Below are 21,747 nucleotides of genomic sequence, written 5' to 3'. Positions count from 1 at the left end.
TTACTTGCAACCCAGAAGATTTCAATGAACAGTGGACTTGGGTTAGGGAGTCTCAGATTTTTATTCTGATGACAAAAACACACAAAGCACAACAAAAATTACAGCTGAAAAACTTGGGAGTGGGAGGTGGGCTGGGAAACGGGGACTGGGTGTCTAGAGTCCCTGGGATGCTTCCTGGAATCTTAGGGTTCCTTCAGGGCTGCCCAGGTGCCTCAGATACTTCCTAGAACCCCCTCTGGGGGTCCCAAGGAGCCCAGTCTGAGAACCAGCGTTCAATGCCAAGGGTTTCATTGTACAAGAAGGTTGGATGTACAGAGATGGTTCAGACAGTGGCCTCAACCTCAGTGGCTTCATCATCCTCCTCCAGCAGGCTGTAGGAGGCATGGCTTTGGCAAGGCCGCTGCAGTGGATGAGCCAGCAGCTTGGCCATACAGTTGTGAAGCTCAAGGGCTGGCCCAGCCAGCGCCACTTCGTACTTATAACTGGTACCCTTGGTATCCAGGCTTCCCATGAAGGCAAACATGTCCTGTGGGGCCAAGGAAGGGCTGTTCATGCAGATGTTCTGCTGACAAGCCCTCCCTGTCTTGGAGGGCCTCCCAGGAGGGGCAGCAGGGATGAGTTCTGAAGGGTAAAGAGGAGTCTGCCAGGCAGAAACTATTCCCACATTCAGCAAACATTTCCTGCCACCCACCCACCCCAAGAGGTCTCAGAGCTGGAGCCCCTAGTCTGGAGAAGCACATGACCCCCAGCCCCCTGACACTGATCTACCCAGAGGAGCAGGGAAGGCTTCTCAGAGTAGGGACTTCCAGTTTGGGTACTGACATATAAGTAGGAGCTGGGCTCAACCCTCTCTGCTCACAGCTGGGTCAAGTGAGGCTCAGAGAGATAAGCGCCCGACTGGGGAAGCCATAACTAGTTCAGGGCTGGAATGTAAAGGACCAGCAGAGCCTGGCAAGGCAGGGAGGGAAGTGTGCTCCAGGCAGAGGGCACAGAGACAGAAAAAGCAGGAAGAGAGAGCAGCAGGGGATGTTGGGGATGAGGTGGACAGGACCCTACATGCTCCTGGGCCACTGTCTCAACAGCCCCATTAGTTCACTGCAGACAAGTGGGAAATCTTGGAATCTGACTGACCATGATCTAGAGGGGCCAGGGATGGTCAGGAGAAGGCTAATGGCAGAGTAGTCCATGAGTGGGCAGGGGCAGGTGGCTTCCCTCCTCCTGACCCCATAAGAGTACAGGCACCTCTGAGCCTGTTGCCAGGCACCACTGTGCCTGAGACATGCTGTGTGACCCTGGCCTGGTTTCTTGCCCTCTCTGAGCCTGCTCTTCCTCAGCACAGATCATAATCTAGGGGGTTGGCATCAGATGCCCTGAAGGCCCTTACTGAAAAGGGCCTCCTTTCCCTTAGGGCTGGGGCAGGTGGGTTCGGAGCCCTCCCACATACATCCACCTGCCGCCCACACTCGCGATGGCCTCTCACCTTCCAGCTCATTTCCTCCTCCTTCTCGTCAGCGCCGTTGTGGATGTAAACAACATCAAAGAAGAAATACGGGCACTGGAACATTTTCTGCAGGGGAAGAAAGGTAGCCTTCGGGACTAGGGTCACCCCATGGCCCCATGACCACAAATCTCTAGATTCCGGGAACCTGATTCTAGGTACCCCAGCACCTGTGGTCAGGAAGTCCCTCCTAGTATCTAACCACCTTCGTGCTGGCTGCAGGCATCCTTCCTTCTCCCGGGTCTCACTCACCTTCATGGGCTCTGTCAGGGAGAACTGGGGCTGGCAGGGTGGACGGCTATAGACCAGGATGGTTCGGACCACATAGGGCGGCGGGATCGTCTGCACGTTCTCCGTGACTGGCAGCTCAGTCTTCTGCTGGCTGTGCAGCAGGAAGGGGGGAGGGTCAGAGTGCACCCTGGTGGCCCACCCTTCTCGTCCCCCCAGGAGAGCCCAGCTCCTCACCAGCTGTGTGAGGTCGCACCTGACCCCTCCCAAGCTCACTGTTGCCTCTGAGCCTTTCCCCATGCTGTTCCCTCTGCCCTGGCACCCCCCCAGCCTCACCTTTCTGCCTGACCTTGCCTGCTCCATCAGAGATTTTGCTGACCCCCAGAGCCAGAGCTTGCTCGGATTACAACTGCAGAGTCTGGTCACCACGACAGTGACCATATGGCCCACAAAGCCAAAAATGTTTCCTATCTGGCCCTTTAAAGAAAAAGTTTGCTGCCCTGCAGTTAAAACAAAGTAGTGGCAGACCACTGGGCTGTCAGAACATAAGCCAGAGGAAGTTCCTTGGTGGTCCAGATGTTAAGAATCTGCCTTGCATTACAAGGGACACTGGCTGGATCCCTGGTCTGGGAAGATCCCACATGCCACAGAGCAACTATACCCACGTGCCACAACTACAGAGCCCGTGTTCCAGAGCCCAAAAGTTGTAACTACTGTGCCCACGTGCTGCATCTACTAAAGCCTGTCACCTAGAGCCCGAGCTCTGGAACAAGAGACGCCGCTGCAGTGAGAAGCCCGCTCACTGCAACTAGAGAAAGCCGAGACCCAGCACAGTCAAAAAGAAATACATAAATAAACAAATTTGAAGGGAAAAAAAAGAAAGTAACACAGAGGGCAGGATTGAAAAAGAACCTCTTTTGCAAAAATGCTTTCAGACAGGTAAGTGAGCAACTGTTCCAGGGGGAAAGGATGAGAAAGGAAGCCTTTCGGCCTCCCGAAAGGACTATTTCTGGGTTGTTTGGAGCTTTTACCCAGAAGGGGTTCTTCTCTTCAAAGGTGAGTAATAATTTCCCCTTGGGGGACTTACATGAGGCTGAAGAGACCTTCCAGATCTGGTGGGAATGCTAAGGAGAGCAGTGCAGTGTGGGTAGACAGAAGTGGGTGGTTTCCCTCCTCCAGAGCCTGGGAGAGTACACGTGCCTCTGAGCCTGTTGCCAGGAGACACGCTATGTGACTCTGTTCCAGTCGCTTGCCCTCTCTGAGCTTGTTTTCCCTCAGCACAGATCATAAACTAGGGGGCTGGAATCAGATGACCTGAAAGCCCTTAGTGACTCAAAGCCCCCCTTTCCCTCGGGACTGGGGCCATTCTCCTCCCTGCATGGAAAGGATACTGAAAGTGGAACAGGAAGCTGTTTCCAGGTCATAGAGGCAGCTGCAGAGTTCACGGGGGTCCGAGGTCAGGCCAGACAGCTGCAGGGAAGACTGAAACTCAGTGCGGTGCTCTCTCACCCCTGGGGGACCCCAGCGGAACCAGTCTTGCCCCCCAGCCTCACCCAAGCAGTGTCGTCGTTCACCACCACCAGTGCAAATTCATGGCTCTTGTCAATTTTGTGTTTTGTCCGCACGAACATCTCGATCATTTTCTGGGAGACGTTGAGGGCGTTGGTTTTGGAGCTGGGGTGAGAGCGAGGCGGTGGTTAAGGCCCAGGTCATGCAGCCGGGCAGGTGGTAGAGCCCAGCCACAAACCCAGCCCAGCTGACTCTCTCCAGCTCTTGCCCTCACTGAATGGGTCCCTCTGGCCAGCCGGGGCCTCACATCTGATCCAGAGGAGGCACCCCACCTTGGCTCAATCATGGGTCATCAGGAATGCCAGGGAAGGGGAGGTAGGCTTGTGCTCAGGCCCTGCTGCCTGATCCCAATGAGACTTGGCTGCTCACAGGCCAGGACTTTGGAGTCAGCCAGGTCTCACTCTGAATCTGGCTCTGCCCATTTGCCAGGAGGCCTTGGGCAATTAACCTTGCTTCTCGGAGTTTCCAAGTCATGGCTGTGACATGGGTGGAGTGTGACAGCTGTCAAGTGCTGAGAACAGAACCCCAGTGGGCTGCAGCGGTAACATTACCAGTTATCACGGTTACTCTCCAATCCCTCCAGGACCCAGGAGTTAGTCTCAGAGAGACAACCCTGCATTTTGGGGGCTGGGCTCCTCCCAGCCATGGTGGCAAACTCCAGCCCCCAAATAACCCCTCTTACCCATTGAATGACTCAAGCTTTGGCAGCGCCATTTCCTCTGACAGGTCCAGGCAGATGATCTGCAACAAATTTGGAGGCTAGTGAGAGCTGTGACCAGCAGTACCTGGCAACTGGATGTCATTGCAGGCCCCCATGCCACTCTGCTGGCCCTCTCCCTCTCTATGGGAGAAGGCTATATGATGACTCCCAGTTCCCAGCCAATCCATCCACTCTAGAAGGAGGCAGCTGAGGGACTTCCCTGGGGGTCCAGTGGTTAAGAATCCGCCTTCCAATGCAGCGGACAAAGGTTTGACCCCTGGTCAAGGAACTCAGATCCCACATGCCACAGGGCTACTGAATCCACTTCAGTTGTGTCCAGCTCTTTACGACCCCACGGACTGTAGCCCTCCAGGCTCCTCTGTCCATCGTATTCTCCATGTAAGAACACTGGAGTGAGTTACCATGCCCTTCTCCCAGGGATCTTCCTGACCCATGGATTGAACCAGCGTCTCCTGCACTGGTAGGTGGATTCTTTACCACTGAACCACTTGGGAAGCCCAGCTGCCCTAGGACACTAATAAAAAGGGACTGTTTTCCAGAGTGAATCCTAAAGACTGACATTTAACCCAAGGTTCCCTAACATCTCAAAGCCACAGGCCAAGCCTCTCACTTACCACTTTCTCTGGACAGTTGACCCTTGGGGTCCGCACCTGGACCTCTGGGGCTGGTGGAGGCACCTGCCACGGCTTGGGACCGGCTCCTGGAGGGTTGGCGGTCCCATCATCAGCACTGGCCGCCTCGCCCTCACCCTCACTGCGGCTGCCCACACTGGTCTGAGCCCCCAGCGCCCGGTCCTCAGCCCCCTCAGGGTTGGAGCGAGTGCGGGGCCTGGGCTCAGCTGACTGCTCCTCTTCCTCCTCCTCTTCTTCCTCCTCTTCCGTGGGACAGCTGGGCTCCGCCACCTCCATGGCTCCGGAGTGGCTGGATGCAGCAGGGATGAGGGAAGCCAGGATCCTTTCCCTAGGGCTTTTAAAAGCATTTGGTTACTGGGCAGAACAGGTCATAAGCCGCTTACTGACAATAAGTCATTCCGCTCAGGGACTCAGTTTTCTCATCTGTAGGATGGGTGCCTTTTACACTTATCAACCCAGCATCCACTCTGATTTGAGATAAGAGCCTCCCCCTTTTTTTCGTAGAGCTAACCCCTTCTCTCCCCGTTTTGGCTAGGGTGCTCATCTGGCCACCATGAATGGCTCAGAGATGAGGACATGACCCAGAACACGCCAGAGAGGGGCAGTTCCGAATTGCAGGACTGGGAGGTTACAAGTCCAAAGCTGCTAGGAGCCTCTCTTGCTTCCAAGAGGGGAAAGAGAGCTTGCCTGAAGTGATGCTCACCCAGAAAATGAAAGACTTCTCAGCGCCCGGATCCAGCTATGCCTAAATTCCCTTTCTTGCTTAAGCCAGACTGAGTTGGGGGTTCTGTCACCTGAAACTGAAAATGTCTTGGTGAAATAAGGATACAAACTTCCAGGGTTCTCCCCTCCGTAGTGACTGCTTAGGCGGTGTCTGCACACTGCAGAGGAGATCTGGGTGTTACAATTCCTTTGCGGAAAAACGGGGCGCCAGTGGAACAGTTTGCCTGTCTGGGCAATGGGTGAGGGGTGCCGGGGATGATATCTGAGCGCCTTGCAGCCCCCATAATCTCTAAGGAAAGCATAGCTGCAGCAAGAGAGATGGAGGTTAGACTGCAGGAGAAACTAGAGCTGAAGGCGGAAGCCTCAGAGCAAGTGAGGGGCTGAATTTCTGGGGCTAAGGAAGTTGGGCCTTTAAGGACGGATCCCGCACGCTTTCACCACCCAGCTTCTGCTCACCGTTGCCTGAGCCTCCTTCCTACTCATCCGCCGACCCGCTAGGAAGCCGCCATCTTTAGCAGCCGGAAGTAGTGCGGCGCGGCGCGGTCACACCTACTGGGAACTGTAGTTCAGCGGCCGAAAGCCGAGCGAAGAGATGAATGGGACGAGAGCCTTGAAAGCTGATAGGCTGAGATTGTGCTAGGAGGCGGGGTTTGGATTGTGATAGGCTGGAGTGGGAGTCGAGGGGGGCGGGATCTGGGATGCGATTGGCTAACGTGAGACAAGGAGGAGCTTTTATGTTTCTGGCCGATTCAGATTCGGTGGTCAGCCCTTCTAACGTGATAGGCTGAATCGAGGCAGAGTGGAGTAGGATTTACAATGGGAAAGGCTCAGAAAAATGGAGAAGACCTAGTTTACCGTGTGATTAAACAAAGTGGAGCTGAATTGGGCGGGATTTAGAAGAGGAGGGGCTGATTAGTGATTGATGAACTTGACCGAAACTCAGTGAGGGGAATTTTGCGGCAGAGGTGGGCGTGGTCCAGAACCCAAGGCCCCTCCCGATTATTTAAATCAGCTCCTTATTTTACAGATATTTGCAAAAATTACCAAGCCAGAACTATTTCAAGCCATCCTTCTTTTCTTCATGCACACTTCTCCCCTCAGCTCCATAACCACCTAAAAACTGAGCCTCAGTTTCTTGGTAAAATCTGTTAAGCCTGCCCACATCAGCTAAGCTCCGGTTCAAAGAGAGCCCGGAGGGGCTGTGTAAAATGAACCTTGAAGGATGGAGAATTTGCTGAAAAAACAAGAGGGGTAAGGTCATTCCAGGCAGAAGGAACTGCCTGGGCAACGGTCTGTAGGTTTTGAGGAGCTTTGGAGCTGTGAAAGTCTCTCATCAGCTAATGTAGCTGGAGCAGAGGCTAAGAGTGAGAATCTTTTTTTTTTTTTTTTTTTTAAGCAGGCCCGACCCTGCTTAGCCTCGGCGATCAGACGAGATCAGGCGCCTTCAGGCTGATATGGCCGGAACCAAGAGTGAGAATCTTAATGTTCACCCTCACGTCAGAAAATTGCCAACTTCTCTCGCTACGACTTTTGAGGGCACGGAGGCAGGAAGATTCAGCCTCGTAGAGTCTGTCAGTAGAACCAGAAAGGTTCAGACTACCCCAGGCTATGCACAGTATACATAAAAAGCACGAGAAAGGAAGGGGTGTTTCAGGCAATGGTTAAGGCATGGCCAAAGGCACCAGGGTGTGAGGGAATTAAAAAGCTTCAGCTGTTCATGGAAGAGGTTGTCGTGGCTAGAGACGGGAGTACACATTGGTGCCACCCGCAGGCATAATTTTGTTAAAGACCTTGAATGCCAAGCTGAAGAGCGTGAAATGTTTCCCAAGGGCAATGGGGGAGCCATGGAGGGTGTATGAACCAGGGAGGTGAACAGTGAGATGTCTGTCTCTGAGTCATGGGTGGGGAAGGGAGTGGAGGTGTGGGAGCCCTGGGAGGGAGCTGGGCTCGCATCCACGCTGGGGAGGAGAGGCTTGAGCTCTGACTATGGATGGAGATGAGGAAGAGGCCCTTTAGAGGTGGATGCAGGAAAAATGAGCAGGATGTAGGAATCATCTGGGATCTGAGGAATTCAGCATTTATGGAGGAGAAACATAGGAAGCAGAGATGGGGTGGTCAGAGAGGCAGTAGGGAACAAGGAGGGTGCCTTATGATTCAGTTCTCTGATGGTGCCTGCCCATATGCAAATTGGTTGTTAAAATGTCCATAACTCTGGTGTGTATATATATGTACATGTGTGTATATATGTGTGTATATGTATGTGTATGAGGAGGGCATGGCAACCCACTCCAGTATTCTTGCCTGGAGAATCCCCATGGACAGAGGAGCCTGCTGGGCTACAGTCCAAGGGCTCACAAAGAGTCAGACACGATTGAGTGACTAAGCACATATATGTATATATATATATATACACACACACATGTACATGTATACAATGTGTATATGTATATATATACTGGAATATTACTGAGCCACGAAACAGAATGACATTTGCAGCAACATAGATGGACCTGGAGATTATCATTCTACATGAAGCGAGTCAGACAAAGACAAAGATATGATATCACTTATAATGCTGTTTAGTCGCTCAGTTGTGTCTGACTCTTTGTGACCCCATGGATTGTAGCCCACCAGGCTCCTCTGTCCCTGGGATTTTCCAGACAAGAATACTGGAGTGGGTTGCCATGTCCTCCTCCAGGGATATCACTTATATGTGGAATCTTAAAAAATGATACAAGGCTTCCCTGGTGGCTCAGTGGTAAAGAATCTGCCTGTCAATGCAGGAGAGATTGGTGCGATCTCTGGTCCAGGAAGATCGACATGCCATGGAGCAACTGAGCCCATGCTCCACAGCTGAGCCCATGCTCCACTGAGCCTGTGCTCTGGAGCCCAGGAGCCACAACTACTGAGCTCATGAGCTGCAACTACAGAAGCCTGTGTGCCTCAAAACTGCTCCGCAACAAGAGAAGCCATGGCAATGAGAAGCCCACTCACCTCAAATAGAGGAAAAAGTTGACGCAGCAGTGAAGACCCAGCATAGCCATAAATAAATAAATAAAATTTTTTTAATTTAAAAATAAAATACAAGGTGTGCAGTTAAATTTGGGGGAAAAATGATTCAAATGATCTTATTTACAAAACAGAAATAGACTCACAGACATAAGAAAGCAAATTTATAGTTACCAAAGGGGAAGCGGGGGAGAGAAAAATTAGGAGTTGGAGATTATCAGGTACACACCATATACAATAAACAACGAGGACCTACATAATGCACAGGGAATTATATTCAGTATCTTGTAATCCTATAATGGAAAGAACCTGAGAAAGAATAAAAAAGAATTTGTAATGTTCTAAAAGAAAAGAATAAAAATAAAAAACTTTGCTGCATACCTGAAACTAATACAACATTGTAACTCAGCTATATTTCAGAAATTTTTTTTTTTGCTTTGAAACAAAACAAAAACCTCCCATGACACTGAAGGCAGACAAAGAAACTGAGGCTCAGAAGGGACCGTCGATTGCTCAGGGGTCCCAACCCCAGGTCTGTCTGTGACTTGGAGTGGAACGAGAACGCTGACACTGAAGGGACAGTCAGAGCAAAGAAGTTCCCAGGGAAGCCAGGTGAAGAGCATCAGCCCAGAGCGGTACTCTAGCTTCCAAGAAATAAAATCTAAGGGTCAGAGTTGGAGGAGCCATGGCCTTGGGAGCAGAGGCGAGGAGGGACTGACATCTCGGGAGCTGGCCTTGTGTCCTGTTGCTGGGGCTGGAGGAAGCCTCTGCCCTTGATGAGGAAACTACACAATAGCAAGTCACATGGCTGGGGATGGGGCTTCCTGTTTCCCGGCCCCTCCCAGGCTGGCCTTGGCCAGCCCGAGCTTGAGCGGGCAGTGGCCAGAGTGACCCCAAGAATGTCGCAGGACTTGGTTTTCTGACCAAGGTACCCCCCAGGAGGATAGGGGAGTAGAGCGGGCTGAGGGCACCAAATCCCAGGATTAGAATCTATGGTTCAGGAGAGCCCTGGGGAGGAGAGAGGACTGTTGAATTCCTCCCAAACCCGGATAGGGGAGGGAGGGCAGCAAAGAGAGAGAGGAAAATAAAGGAGACAGAAAAGAAGAGATTAGGGCAACCTTGAGAGGTAGTGAGCTGACCATCAGGGGAGGCATTCAAATGTGCCAAATCCACATTGATAACTCAAGATCCCTTTGGAGAAGTGAAATCAGTGCCCATTTCCCAGAAGAGGAAATTGAGGTTGTCATTTGCTTTGATCTGAAGTCAGGTTGTGGTTTTAGCGGGTGAGGATAAAGGAGGATTCAGAAGACACTGATTTCTGGATAACAATGAGTGCCAGGGCCACACGGCCCCGAAGCCGGCGAGGGAGACACGCTTTGCCCGTAAGTGTTCCCCCTTCCTGCCACACCCAACCCTGCAAGACTCCAGCACCCAGATCTGCTTGGCTCAGAGCTCAGCCCTGGGGATCATTTGTAGGGTGAGCTGGACCCTGTGGCAGAGAGTTCAGAGGAGGCTGAGGCAGCCAGTGGGAGCTCTGAGCCGGGCCCTGTGGCATCTCAAGATAGCACCAAGCTGGAACTGTTGGGCCCTGAGGTGGAGGTCAAAGGGCAGGGCTTGGAGAGCAGGTAAGGCCCACTTGGTCTGTGTCCCCCACTGCAGGCCTGGCACATCTTTCCGACCCACAGATGTTTTTTATGTCCCTCCCTGACACACACATGCCATGTCTCCCATTGCCCTTGGCCTGACTTTCAAGGCCCTGCAGCCCTAGCCTTGTTACGAACCCTCTGTGTGTTAGCTACCCCAGATGACCCCATTTCCAGAAATTTCCATCTCTCACCTCTTCACAGGACTGACAAAGAAGTTGATGGGGACTCTAGCAGGGGACCAGCCCCAGCCCCTGAGGGGCGGCCCCGTGAGGAAACCCACCAGGCCCCAGAGGCAGCCCCACAGGATGGGGAGGGCGTCCCCTCTGGACCTGATATATTTCAGACTCTCCAGCAAGCGCTGAGCTCTCTGGAAGCAGCCGCTGCTGCCTGGCGCCACCGGCCCCCAAACTGTCCTGGGCCAGTGGAGGCAAAGGATGGAAGCGAGGGGGCACCAAAGCCCTGCTTGGAGCAAGAGGGGGCTGGGAGTTGCCAGCGGGAGGCAGCCCGATTGGCTGAAAGGAACGCCTGGCTGCGTTTGGCCTTGGGCAGCCGGGAGGATGAGCTGATCCGCACACAGAAGTTCCTGCAGGCCTTCCAGGCTGAGAAGGAGATGCTGCAGAGAGAGGTGAGTAGGGCAGGGCTGCCTCCCAGGGATCCCTGGTGGGAGGGAGGCAGGCCTGGCAGAAGACACATTGAATCATTTGTTCATTTGTGAAGATTTTTTTTGAGCTTTGACTTGCCTTGCTGTTGTTCAGTCGCTTAGTCGTGTCCAACTCTTTGCAATCCCATGGACTGCAGCATTCCAGGCTTCTCTGTCTTTCAGCATCTCCCAGAGTTTGCTCAAACTTATGTCCATTGAGTCGGTGATGCTATCTAACCATCTCATCCTCTGTCACCCTCTTCTCCTCCTGCCTTCAATCTTTCCCAGCATCAGGGTCGTTTCCAATGAGTCGGCTCTTTGTATCAGATGGCCAAAGTATTCAACTTCAGCATTAGTCCTTCCAATGAGTATTCAGGGCTGATTTCTTTTAGGATTGACTGGTTTGATCTCCTTGCTGTCCAAGGAATTCTCAAGAGTCTTTTCCAACACCACAGTTCAAAAGCATCAATTCTTTGGCGCTCAGCTTTCCTTATGGTCCAACTCTCATATCCATAATTGACTACTGGAAAAACCATAGCTTGACTATATGGACCTTTGTCCACAACCCCAAAGAGACAAAGATCCCTTGCAACTTTAGTTAAGAGGATCAGAGAGGCCCACCGAAGAAATGACACTTGAATAAAGACCACAAGGAGGCAAGGAAGGAACCATGTAAGGAACTGGGGAAGAGCATTTTAGGCAAAAGGAACAGTATATGCAAAGGCTGGAGGTTGGAGTGTGATTAGTGTGTTCAAGAAACAGTGAGGAGGCCAGTATAGGGCTGAGCAGGCGGAGACAAGTGTACCGAGGTGTTGGGAGCGGATCCCGGAGGGCCTTGTGGGCCTCAAGGAGGATTTGAACCTTTGCTCTGAGTGAGGTGGGAGGCACGGAGAGCTCTGAGCAAACAAAGGTGGAGACCTAATGCAGGTGCTCACAGGCGCCCTCTGGCGACTTTGGGAGGAACAGCTTGTGGGGGGAAAAGGTGGAATCTTGGCCATCCAGGAGGCGGCAACGTTGTGGAGACTGTGAGAACTGGGCAGATTGAGGGGAATGCTGAAGATGGAGCTGGCAGGTGGGATGTTAAAGCTAGAGAGGGGCTGAGGACGAGACCTGGACTGGGCGCCTTAGAGACTGGAAGTGAGACGTAGGGAGCCTGTGGGAGGGGCAGGTTTGGAGGAAGGGAGACCAGAGCTCTTAGGCCTTAATCAGCTCAAGATGCCATGAGCCACCCACATGGGGTCATTAAAGGGACAGTTTTACGTCTGAGTCCAGAGCCCAGGTGATGTCAGGGCAGGAGGGACACAGATGGTGAGACCTGGGCTGCGGAAGCCCAGCGCAAGGAGTGGAGCCCATTTTTCAGCTGGGAAAGAGAAGTCTTTTTTAAAAAAATTTTACTTCCCTGACCCCTCCCCCCAAACTCTGGCAACCACCAACATGTTCCCTGTATCTGTGAGTTCAGTTTTTTAAAATTTGAACCTATCATCTATCTGTGCCCTGCTGCATGGCTTGCGGGATCTCGGTTCCTGACCAGGGGTTGAACCCCAGGCCACAGCAGTAAAAGCACCAAGTCCTAACCACTGGGTCACCAGGGAACTCCCTTGTTTTATTTTAGACTCCACTTATAAGTGAGATCATGTACTACTTGTCTTTGTCTGGCTGACTTAGTTCACTTAGCATGGTGCCTTTAAGGTCCTTCTGTGTGCGTGCTAAGTCACTTCAGTCGTGTCCAACTCTTTGTGACCCCATGGACTGTAGCCCACCAGGTTCCTCTGTCCATGGAATTCTCCAAGCAAGAATACTGGAGTGAGTTGCCATTTCCTCCTCCAGGGGATCTTCCCGACCCAGGGATCGAACCCACGTCTCCTGCGGCTCCTACACTAAGGTCCTTCTATATTGTCCCAAATGGCAAGATTCCTATTTTACAGATGAATAATATTTAATTCTAAAAGTATACTTACTACATCTTATCCATTTATCCATCAGTGGACACTTAGGTTGCTTCTGTGTCTTGGCTCTTGTAAATAATGCTGCAATGAATGTGCGGGTACAGATGTCTTTTCGAGTTAGCATTTCGGTTTCCTTCAGAGAAATACCCAGAAATGGAATTGCTGTATCATATAGTTGTTCTATTTTTACTTTTTTGAGGAACTGCCATACTTTTTTCCATAGTGATTGTACCCATTTACATTCTCAACAACAGTGCATGAAGGTTCCCTTTTCTCCACATCTTCGCCTACACTTATCTTTTGCGTTCTTTTTTTCTTTTGGTCATGCCACTCAGTAAGGCATGCAAGATCTTAGTTCCCCCGACCAGTGATCAAACCCTTGCTTCCTGCAGTGGAAGCACGGAGTCCTAACCACTGGACTTCCAGAGAAGTCCCTTTCTTGGCTTTTTGATGCTTTCCATTCTAACTGATGTAAGGTGGTATCTCATTGTGGTTTTGATTTGCATTTTCCTAAGGATTAGTGAGGTTTCCCCAGTGGCTCAGCAGTAAAGAATCAGCCTGCAATCCAAGAGCCACAGGAGACATGGGTTCAATCTCTGGGTCTGGAAGATCCCCTGGAGGAGAGCATGGCAACCCACTCCAATATATTTTCTTTTTTTTTTGCCTGGAGAATCCCATGGACTCTCATGCCAGAGGATCCTGGCAGGCTACAGTCCATAGGGTCGCAAAGAGTCAGACACGACTGAAGTGACTGAGCATGCACGCATGCAAAGATTAGTGATGATGAGCATCTTTTCATGTACCCGTTGGACATCTGGAAAGAGAAGTCTTGATTCAGGGACTGCATGACTGAATGGCTGACCAAGTCATGGCTGAATGACTTGCCCAAGGTTGTACAAGAAGCTATTTGGCAGGATGAGAATCTGGGGGGTCCTACCTTCCAGCTAGTGCTCTTGCCACTGCTCCAAGAACAGGTCTTAGGGAAGAATAGCAGGTGGTTGGAGCCACCCCAGTCTTACACTCCCCATTTCCCCACAGGTCCAGGAGCTGCAGGATTCCCTGCTGAGGCTGGAGCCCTTTTCACCTCCTTCCTGTGACCAAGCAGGTGGCTCAGGTAGTGGTTCCAGCAGCTCTGGGGCTGATGGAGAGACCTGGGGCTCACAGGTGAGTGTGTGAAGCTAAAAACCATGGTCTGTTTCAGATCCTTAGGATTTGGGGCCATGAGACTCAAATCCTGGTCATGTGATCCAATAGCCTCGGGGATTGCAAAAGGCCTAAACCCATGATGCTGGGCTCTCAATGAAAATTCTGGGTGAATCAAGTCACCCCTTTTTGACAGGATCCCTTCTCCCGGGCTCACCCCCTGCTCCGGCGCCTGCAGAGTGATTCCAGCACCCAGATGCTTGGGTCCCTCCCAACCCAGCCCCTTGCGCCTGAGATGCACGTCATGGAAGCCCAGATGGAGAAACTCCGAGGGTAAGAGTCACAAATGCTGAGCTCATAAGGGCACTGGTGCCGCCCAGCTGGGATATAAAGCCAAGAGTCTGGAGCTGGAGTGGGGGTGGGGTGGGGAAGGGTGGAAATCCATGGTGTCCTAACTGCCCTTCAAAGTCACTCACTTTTCCCTTTTCCCCCACCTCCGGAGGCAGGAACATTGAGAAGCTCAAATGCTTCAACCGTCTGCTGTCAGCTGTGCTCCAGGAGTACAAGGGCCGGTGTGAGGGCCTCAGCATGCAGCTGGGCCAGCAGGAGGCTGAGGCCACCGCGCTGCGTCTAGCCTTGCAGTATAGGTCAGTGCACCCCACCCACGACTCACTGCCTGGGAAGGAAATGGATATCCTCAAAGGACAGTCCTACTTCCCAGAGAGAAATGGAGCCCTCTCTGAAAAGTATTTGCCCTTGCCGTGGAAATTAACTTAAGCCAATTTCCGTCCCAGAGTGCTGAAGGAATTTACAAACTCCCAGGGTTGGGGTTAGGAGGAGGAGTGACAGTTCCAAGTGGGGATATCACCTACGTAGCAGGACGGGTATGCTGGAGTGCTCAGAACTGCTGTCCCACAGTGAACACTGTGAGGAGGCATATAGCGCCTTACTCACTCTCCGGGAGGCAGACTCAGGAGCTGGAAAAGAAGCCTTCGTGGATGACTTGGAGGCAGCTGAGAAGGAAGCTCAGAGGCTCCTAGTCCAAGAGAAGGCTGCCATGGATGGAGTGACACTGCAGGATCCATATCCAAGGTGCCCTTGGGAACCCTGGGGACTGGGTGGGCCAGTGAGTGGGGCTCTGGTTGCAGAATGGGGCTCCCAGAACTGGCCCTATATTGGGGGTTGGCGTGGCTCCTATGGTTGGCATTAGGCCTGCTGGAGTTGGCTGTTTTCTACTCAACAAAGTTGACATGGTGGTGACAGCCATTGGGGTTGGTATAGGACCCAACCAGGGTGGCATGAATATGGATAGTGGTGCCCACTGATTAGGTGGTATGATGGTACTTAATGGGGTTGGCATGATGATGGTACCCATAGGGGTTGTCATAATGCTGCATAACAGGGTTGGCAGGTTGAGCAGTGTTGCTCATTGAGTTGGTGTGATGGCTTCCCTGTGATGGTGTGAGTGACTGTGCCCATTGGCATGGTGGCTTTCATTCATCATTCATCACTGATGAATGATCATCAGTGGGCTGATGTTGCCTGTTTGGGTTTACATTATGGTGCCCACCATGTTAGTTTGACCATGCCTACCACAGATGGCCTTGGAAGGAACCGTCATGGTCAGTAAGATGGAAGATGACAAAGCCCACCAGGATTGCCATGAAGTTAGCGTAGCCATGCTGAGCAGAGTTCACACAGGCCTCTTCTGTCTTCCGTAGTCCCGAAGGCAGCAGTGTGGATAAGCCCACCTCACAGGAGGTAGCTTCCCAGCTCCAGGGCTATGTTCAGCGTCTCCAGGAACGCCGTGCTCTGGTGAAGATTCCCTCCGAGCCTGGCTCCACCTGGGTGCCCATATCTACCGTGCCCCATGCAGAAGCCATGGTGCAGGCCATTCTGGGGACCCAGCCTGGCCCAGCCCTACCCCGGTTGGAGAAGATGCAGATCCAGCAGGACCTGGCGGCCACACGGGTACACATGGGCTGTGGTCACTGTGTCAATCTTTCCTGGTGGGACCAAATCCTTTGCTGAGTCTGAGTGAGATGCAATTAGGGGACCAAATAGTAAGGAAGAGTTTTGCTGGATATTGTTTGAAATTTGTAACCTGGCATGAAAGAGCTGGGGGCTTTTCTGGTGACTCAGGTGGTAAAGAATCCGCCTGCCAATGCAAGAGACATGAGTTTGATCCCTGGGTCGGGATGATCCCCTGGAGAAGGGAATGGCACCCCACTCCAGTAGTCTTGCCTGGAGAATTCCATGGACAGAGGAGCCTGGCGGGCTACAGTTCATGGGGTTGCAAAAGAGTCAGACATGACTGAGCAGCTATCACACACATCAAAGAGCTGAGGTTCTGAATTTGGAGAAACTCCAGACGCTACCATTGAGTTTCTACTTGACTTTGTCTAAGACACTTGCTGTCTCTGAATGGCTATTTCTACAGCTGTAGTTTTTTATGGAAGGATTTTTCCTATCATGCAAGATCAAGGTAAGGGTTAGGATTCTTGCCTGAGCAGCCCTCAGTGGGCACCTCTTAGAGGCTCAGTTTTCTCAACAGTTGACCTTCAAGGCACAAATTTTCTACCCTCTCCTTGGTCTCTCAGGAGACTCTAGAGGACCTGATGCTGCGGCTACAGCTGGTGCGGCGGGAAAAGCGGGCTCTGGAACTGCGGGAGGCTGCCCTCCGAGCCCAGGGCCCAGCCCACGTGCTCCTGCTGGAGCAGCTGCGCTGGGAGCGGGCACAGCTTCGGACTGGCGAGGCCAACAGCAGTGGTGGAGACAGCAGTGGAGGTGGGAGCACTGGAGATGAAGAGGAGTGGCCCCAGGTGAGTGACCCTGCCTTGGCCTGGTAGGGATAGCAGTATACTACTGGATATGTGGTCCTGGTTAATCCTAGCCTCCTTGGAGCCTCAGTTTCCATTTCTGCACCAAAAAAAGGAGTTGAATGGTAAAAATGCATGTGAAAGTTCACGCTTGTACTTCGGAGTTTCTTTCTTTGAGAGCATTGAGCCCAATAAGCCCCAAGGGATTTAGTGTCTTCCAGTCACACCTGTCCCTTCTACTTCCCACCCCCAGGCTATTCATACTCCCCGTTTCCCACTCCAACAGCTCCAGGTCATGCTTCATATTTTCCTAAAATTTGGCTCCAGCTTACTCCCTGAGGCTTTCCTTCTTGCCCCTACTGTCTAATCATATCTATCCTCTGTTTTAAAGCCTTAGAGGCGTCTGGAACCCTCCTTTGAATCATCTCTTCTACCTCCATGCCTTTCTAAGTGCTATGCCCCTGCCAGGAACACCAGTCACTTTCCTCTTTATCTAAGTCCTTGACTTCCTACAGGTCTGAGGTTGGACATCACCTCCTCTAGGAAGTCCCTGTGAACTGCCTGAAAATGAGATCTCTTGTTATTTATTTCCCTTGTTAGGGAACAACTGTATCCTTATTGGGGTATCTCATAAGACTGGGGGCTCTGTAAGAGCAGGGACTGTAGCCACCACAGTCTGTGATGACTTCAGTGTCCAGCTTGGGCTGAACACACTCTCAGCCTAGGTCAATGTCACTACCCTCCCTTCTGCCTCCCTCAGGGTCCTCCTGCTGTCCCTGGTGGCAGCAGGGGTATTGATGGAGGCCAAGTGAGCAAAATGCAGGACCCCGAAGAATTGACCCAGGAACTGTCAGCATCACTGACTCGGTGTGTGGCCTGGGTACTGTGCTGGGGTGTGTTTGGCCTGGGTGGGGGTAATATGTGAGAGCCCACTGGGGTGTTGTGTACAGTGGAGGACCGGGTGTACAGTTGTATTCACATGGAAACATCTTGGGCAGGTGGGTGGGAGTGGGGAAGGCAGACAGGAGTGGCTATGTCTGTGAGCTCCTCTCTCTCCACCCTTGTACCAGGGCTCTGGGGCTGCGGGAGCAGCTGCAGTCTCTGCGGGAAGAGCTAGAAGAGGTGGCTCGGAAGGGACGAGCCAGACGTGCTCAGAGTGCTGAGCTGAACAGTGATTTATGCAAAGCTCACAGGTGGGTCTCTCTGTGTAACCTCAGAGGCATCCCTGGCTCTCTCTGGGCCACAGCTTCCCCCCGTAAGGTGGGTGGCAGGTTCAATCCATTCCACACCTCCTCTGGTGCCTGATGTGTGTCAGCCCCTGCTGAGTGATGCTGGGACCCCCGGAAGATCCAATCTCAAAGACTTCCTGTCTGGGGCTGGGAGTACATAGCCCTTGTCTTGGGTGGAATGGGGGGCTGTTTCCTGGCTCAGCCTCCTTCTCCCTTCAGCACCTTGGTCATGGCCTTCCGAGGTGCCCACCGGAAGCAAGAAGAGCAACGGCGGAAGCTGGAGCAGCAGATGACACTAATGGAAGCCCGACAGGCAGAGGAGCTGGCAGTGCTAGAAGCCACTGCAAGGGCCCTAGAGAGGTCCAGACTTCCCTGCCCGCCTTCGCGGCCTGGGGAGACCTTTCTCTAGGCCCTACTCTGGCTGTGTCTGGACATGCCAGATAGTTGTGCTAGGTCACATCATAAACTGTTCTGGAGTGACATTGTGTCCTGTGGCATGACTTTGCATGTTGAGGCATGTTCTGTGTGATGAGGGCTGATATATCTGAGTGTCTGGGGTTTGATGGGGAGAGGGCTGGCATTTGAGAAAGACACTGTATCTTTGGTCTGACCCCACGTGGCATGTGAAAAGACGTCAGAAGGATCATGGCAGAAGCAACTTGGGCTGTGGAGACAGGATTCCCATGACTGGCTGGGGGCATTCAGGGTTCAGTGAGGTTACATAGCCAGAGCTGAAATTCCAACCCTTATCTGTCTCCAGAAGCCAAGCAACGTGTCTACTGGGGCAGGGCACACTTTCCCCTGCCCGCCTGCTTCCCAAGGAAATGCTAGGTTTGTTCTGAAGGATATTCCCGAGAGGAAGATACCCATAACCCAGAAGGAAGACTGAGGCCTGAACAGTTCAGCATGTGAAATATTAGCTGGAAGAGCACTGATCCCTGAGTGGAGGGAGGGGGAAGGGGGAATCAGAGGTGGCCTTAGAACTTGCATTCAAAGAATGTGGCGCTAAGGTAAAGGGCTTTAGGGTGGTGAGCAAAGGGAAGAAACTCTGCAAGTGAGAGATCTCAGGGGCGTTATACAGTTGTTGTTGAGGAACTCAGGTTTGCTAACTATGGGCAAAGAAGTACACTGCCCTAGAGCGTCTGGATGGCTCTTGGCCAGTCTGAAAAGTTGCCAGTTTCACCTGCATGAGATGGGAGCTCTGGGAGGTGCCAGTGTCAGATTAATAGCAGGCAAGTGATTAGCATCTTATTTACATAGGCAACGCCCCCTGCCCTTCCAGAGGAGTCTGGCAGAGTTGGGAAAGGGGGTTAGGCTCGACACAGACGCCCCGGATTAGTGGCCAGCTGTCCCCTCCTGGGTGGTAGCTGAAATTCAAGACGCGGATTAGATAGATTTTCATTCCCAGCCTGGTGGGGGTGAGGTTCGTGGTGGGGGCGGGGGGGGGGGGTGGTGGTTCCAGGCAGCACCTGTGCAGGTGTGTGCGCGGCGCGGCTGCCTCTCCCGGCAGGGCAAGGCTGACCTGAGGTCGGCGCTTGTCAGCCGCCGAGACTCAACCTGGTCCTCCTCAACCTGGATCCACAGGAGCCTCGGGCCAGCGCTGGGGTCTGGTGACCTTCGAACCATAAGCACAATCTCCGGACCGAGGCAGGCTTTGCAGAAAGCAGGGAAACTCAGGCGGGCAAGGTCGCCCGTAGCCCGGCAGAGGACCCGACTGTACGACCCTCTTGTCCGTTTCCCCGAGTCTCACTAGGTTGCCCGTGGCGGAGGGTGGGGGGTGGGGTGGGGTGGGGCCGGGAGGAAGCAAGGTCACCTGTTGGAAGGTGGGGAAGGAGTTCGCCCCGGCGGTGGGGGCGGGAGCTGAGGTCGCCGTTGGGGGGCGGGGGCAGGTTCCCAGGCCACCGGGAGCCGGGTCTTGCTGTTCCCACGGGTGCCCGGCAGCAGATGGGCCCAGGCCTCTTTGTCCCTGGTCGCGGCCTCTGCAAGGTCAAATGTCACCGCGGGGCCGCGGGCAGGGGTCAGGTGGGCGGGGCCGGACCTCAGCACTACCCCTCGACCCGGGCCTCCAGGGGCTGCGGGGGCTATAGAGCTCCTGGGCGGAGGCGGGGCAGCCCCCCTGAAAGGTTGGATCACCTCGAGGTTCCGCAATCTGTGGCATACCTTCTTCCAATCTGCCCCCGGACCCCTCCCCTAGGCTTGTGTCCCTCAAACTCTAGTTCCCTGTCCCCTCCCTTCTCCGAGCCCCCTCTGACTCCTTGAGCCTTCTTTTCCTTACAAGTCTCTGGCTCTCATCTCTGAGACACCCACCTCCACGTCCGCCCCCATCGAGGATACTAAACAGTTCAGACCAGGGACCTAAGACACCCATCGTCACCCCAAATACCCAGCTAGCGCCTCCCATTCCTGGGCCGCCGAACCAAAGTGTCCTCTCTCTTTAAAAAAAAAAAAAAAAAAAATTTGGTTGCCCCGGGTCATGGTTGCTGCATGCGTGATCTTTACTTGGGACATCTGAGATCTTAATTCCCTGACCAGGGATCAACCCCATGTCCCCTGCAGTGGAAGCACGGAGCCCTAACCACTGGACTGTCAGGACCTAAAGCGTCCTCTTTAACCATTCAAGTCTAACGCAGGTTATGGGGCAGAGAACTCCACTCTAGTCAGACCCTTGGAAAGTCCTTCCTCATGTCTAACCCTAGTGCTTCTTGCTTTCTGTACTTGCTAAAACGTACCCCCCCCCGCCCCCCCCCCCCGGCCCCCCACCTCATACCCAGCCACACCCTCCCCAGGAGGCCCAGAGGCCCAGGGCTGGGCATCCATTGCCTGGCTTCTCCAGAACCTTGGTATCCTGTTAACTGCAGCAAGATCTCCAAACATCTCCAGCCCTTGTCAGGGAGGATGCCCCTCAGACATCAACTGGAGAGGGGGATGGCTTTTCTCAAGGACCCTTCCTGAGAGAGGAGGGTGTAGGGGCCGGTGGGGGCAGAGGACCTTTCTCTCCTGCCTGCAGCCCTTAGAGGCCCAGCCACGTGTCCGAGTGTCCAGCTTAGCCCAGGGCAGGGCGGGAGATAAGGCCTGGACCTTCAGGACTCCAAGGTGAAAGGTCACTGCAGGAAGGGCTTTTCCAGCCGGTTAAAGGTTAACAGGCTCAGAAGCAAGGCTCAGGTTTCTTTGCCCAGGGCGGCCAGGAGAGCATACAAAGGGTGTTTAATATATGCTGGCTGCCGCTACCCGGGGTCTTGGAGGCAGTGACATGGAGGCAGAGCAGCAGCTGGGAAACTCTGGGGAGCCTGGAAGAGACATCTGTAGTCCAGTCGGCCCCTGGTCAAGCTCTTTCTGTGAAGCATAGAAAGAAAAGGAAATTAAAGGGGAAAGGGGGCAGGCCGCCGTCAGGGGTGGTGGGCATTCCTGTTGCCTCCAGCCTCGCTGGGCGGGTGGGCGCCCTGCCCCCAGAAGCCTGAAATTCTGGAGAGGGGCCCCCTGACCTCGCGCCCCTGCCGGCCGCAGACCACAACATCCCTTCCCCCCCGGAGATTCCGAACACCAGGTGTTAGCCCAAGCAGAGAAAGGGTGGGGTGGGGGTCGGACGCCGCGACTTTCTGGAAGAGGAAGCAAACACAATCCATCATGCAACTGTGCAAAGAAATGCCCCAGGAGGGGTGTGTGTGGTGTGTGTGGTGTGTGTGGTGTGTGTGGTGTGTGTGAACTGCGTAGGGGCGTGCCCCCCGGTGCAACCGGCCCCCCATTATTGCTTCTGCCGGGAATGCAAGGGGGTGGTGCCGAGGGGCGCCTCGAGGGCGGTTGAGCTACACAACTTCCAAGGCCGGAGGTGGAGGGGAGGGCCTTAGAGAGACATCTTGGCGAGGCTGCGGAAGGGCAGAGGGCAGCAATGGCCCAGGCTCCCGCCGCGGCCCGGCAGGGGTTAAGGCTGGAGCCGGGCGAGGACG

General features: G+C 53.4%; 2 protein-coding genes across 5 annotated transcripts; one reads left to right on the top strand and one right to left on the bottom strand.

Annotated features, from left to right (window-relative positions):
- Positions 1-42: 42 nt before the first annotated feature.
- BABAM1 (BRISC and BRCA1 A complex member 1) lies at positions 43-5,939 on the bottom strand. 3 transcript variants are annotated; one of them, XM_027548176.1, is made up of 10 exons: positions 5,828-5,939; positions 5,352-5,448; positions 4,631-4,982; positions 3,978-4,036; positions 3,280-3,400; positions 3,118-3,196; positions 2,814-2,838; positions 1,751-1,880; positions 1,481-1,567; positions 43-526 (listed from the first exon to the last, which is right to left on the bottom strand). In XM_027548176.1, the coding sequence occupies exons 3-10, from the start codon at positions 4,922-4,924 to the stop codon at positions 323-325; spliced, it is 999 nt and encodes a 332-aa protein (XP_027403977.1). In that variant the 5' UTR covers positions 4,925-4,982; positions 5,352-5,448; positions 5,828-5,939; the 3' UTR covers positions 43-322. The 3 variants fall into 3 exon arrangements, with proteins under 3 accessions (XP_027403977.1, XP_027403978.1, XP_027403979.1); XM_027548177.1 differs by having other exon boundaries at positions 5,352-5,442; positions 5,828-5,932; XM_027548178.1 differs by lacking the exon at positions 5,352-5,448 and having other exon boundaries at positions 5,828-5,907.
- A 3,260-nt stretch (positions 5,940-9,199) lies between these two features.
- On the top strand, positions 9,200-18,283 carry USHBP1 (USH1 protein network component harmonin binding protein 1). 2 transcript variants are annotated; one of them, XM_027548171.1, is made up of 13 exons: positions 9,200-9,308; positions 9,661-9,762; positions 9,857-10,005; positions 10,228-10,651; positions 13,651-13,776; positions 13,952-14,088; positions 14,262-14,402; positions 14,674-14,847; positions 15,477-15,726; positions 16,356-16,577; positions 17,335-17,441; positions 17,645-17,767; positions 18,023-18,283. In XM_027548171.1, exons 2-13 carry the CDS (start codon positions 9,709-9,711, stop codon positions 18,210-18,212), a joined length of 2,097 nt encoding a protein of 698 aa, XP_027403972.1. In that variant the 5' UTR covers positions 9,200-9,308; positions 9,661-9,708; the 3' UTR covers positions 18,213-18,283. The 2 variants fall into 2 exon arrangements, with proteins under 2 accessions (XP_027403972.1, XP_027403971.1); XM_027548170.1 differs by having other exon boundaries at positions 9,203-9,308; positions 9,644-9,762.
- The last annotated feature ends 3,464 nt before the right edge of the window (positions 18,284-21,747 follow it).

The sequence above is a fragment of the Bos indicus x Bos taurus genome, chromosome 7 (assembly GCF_003369695.1).
Source record: "Bos indicus x Bos taurus breed Angus x Brahman F1 hybrid chromosome 7, Bos_hybrid_MaternalHap_v2.0, whole genome shotgun sequence".
Taxonomy (NCBI): domain Eukaryota; kingdom Metazoa; phylum Chordata; class Mammalia; order Artiodactyla; family Bovidae; genus Bos; species Bos indicus x Bos taurus.
Note: the sequence above shows the minus strand (reverse complement) of the source record. Positions and strands in the feature narration are given on the sequence as shown.

Coding starts and splice junctions, on each gene's coding strand:
- BABAM1 (XM_027548176.1), bottom strand. CDS start 4,924: ATGGAGGTGGCGGAGCCCAGCTGTCCCACGGAAGAGGAGGAAGAAGAG. Junction 3,197..3,279: donor TGAACGACGACACTGCTTGG/GTGAGGCTGGGG, acceptor TCTTCCCTGCAG/CTGTCTGGCCTGACCTCGGA. Junction 527..1,480: donor AGGAGGAAATGAGCTGGAAG/GTGAGAGGCCAT, acceptor TTGGCCCCACAG/GACATGTTTGCCTTCATGGG.
- USHBP1 (XM_027548171.1), top strand. CDS start 9,709: ATGAGTGCCAGGGCCACACGGCCCCGAAGCCGGCGAGGGAGACACGCT. Junction 13,777..13,951: donor GAGAGACCTGGGGCTCACAG/GTGAGTGTGTGA, acceptor CCTTTTTGACAG/GATCCCTTCTCCCGGGCTCA. Junction 16,578..17,334: donor ATGAAGAGGAGTGGCCCCAG/GTGAGTGACCCT, acceptor TGCCTCCCTCAG/GGTCCTCCTGCTGTCCCTGG.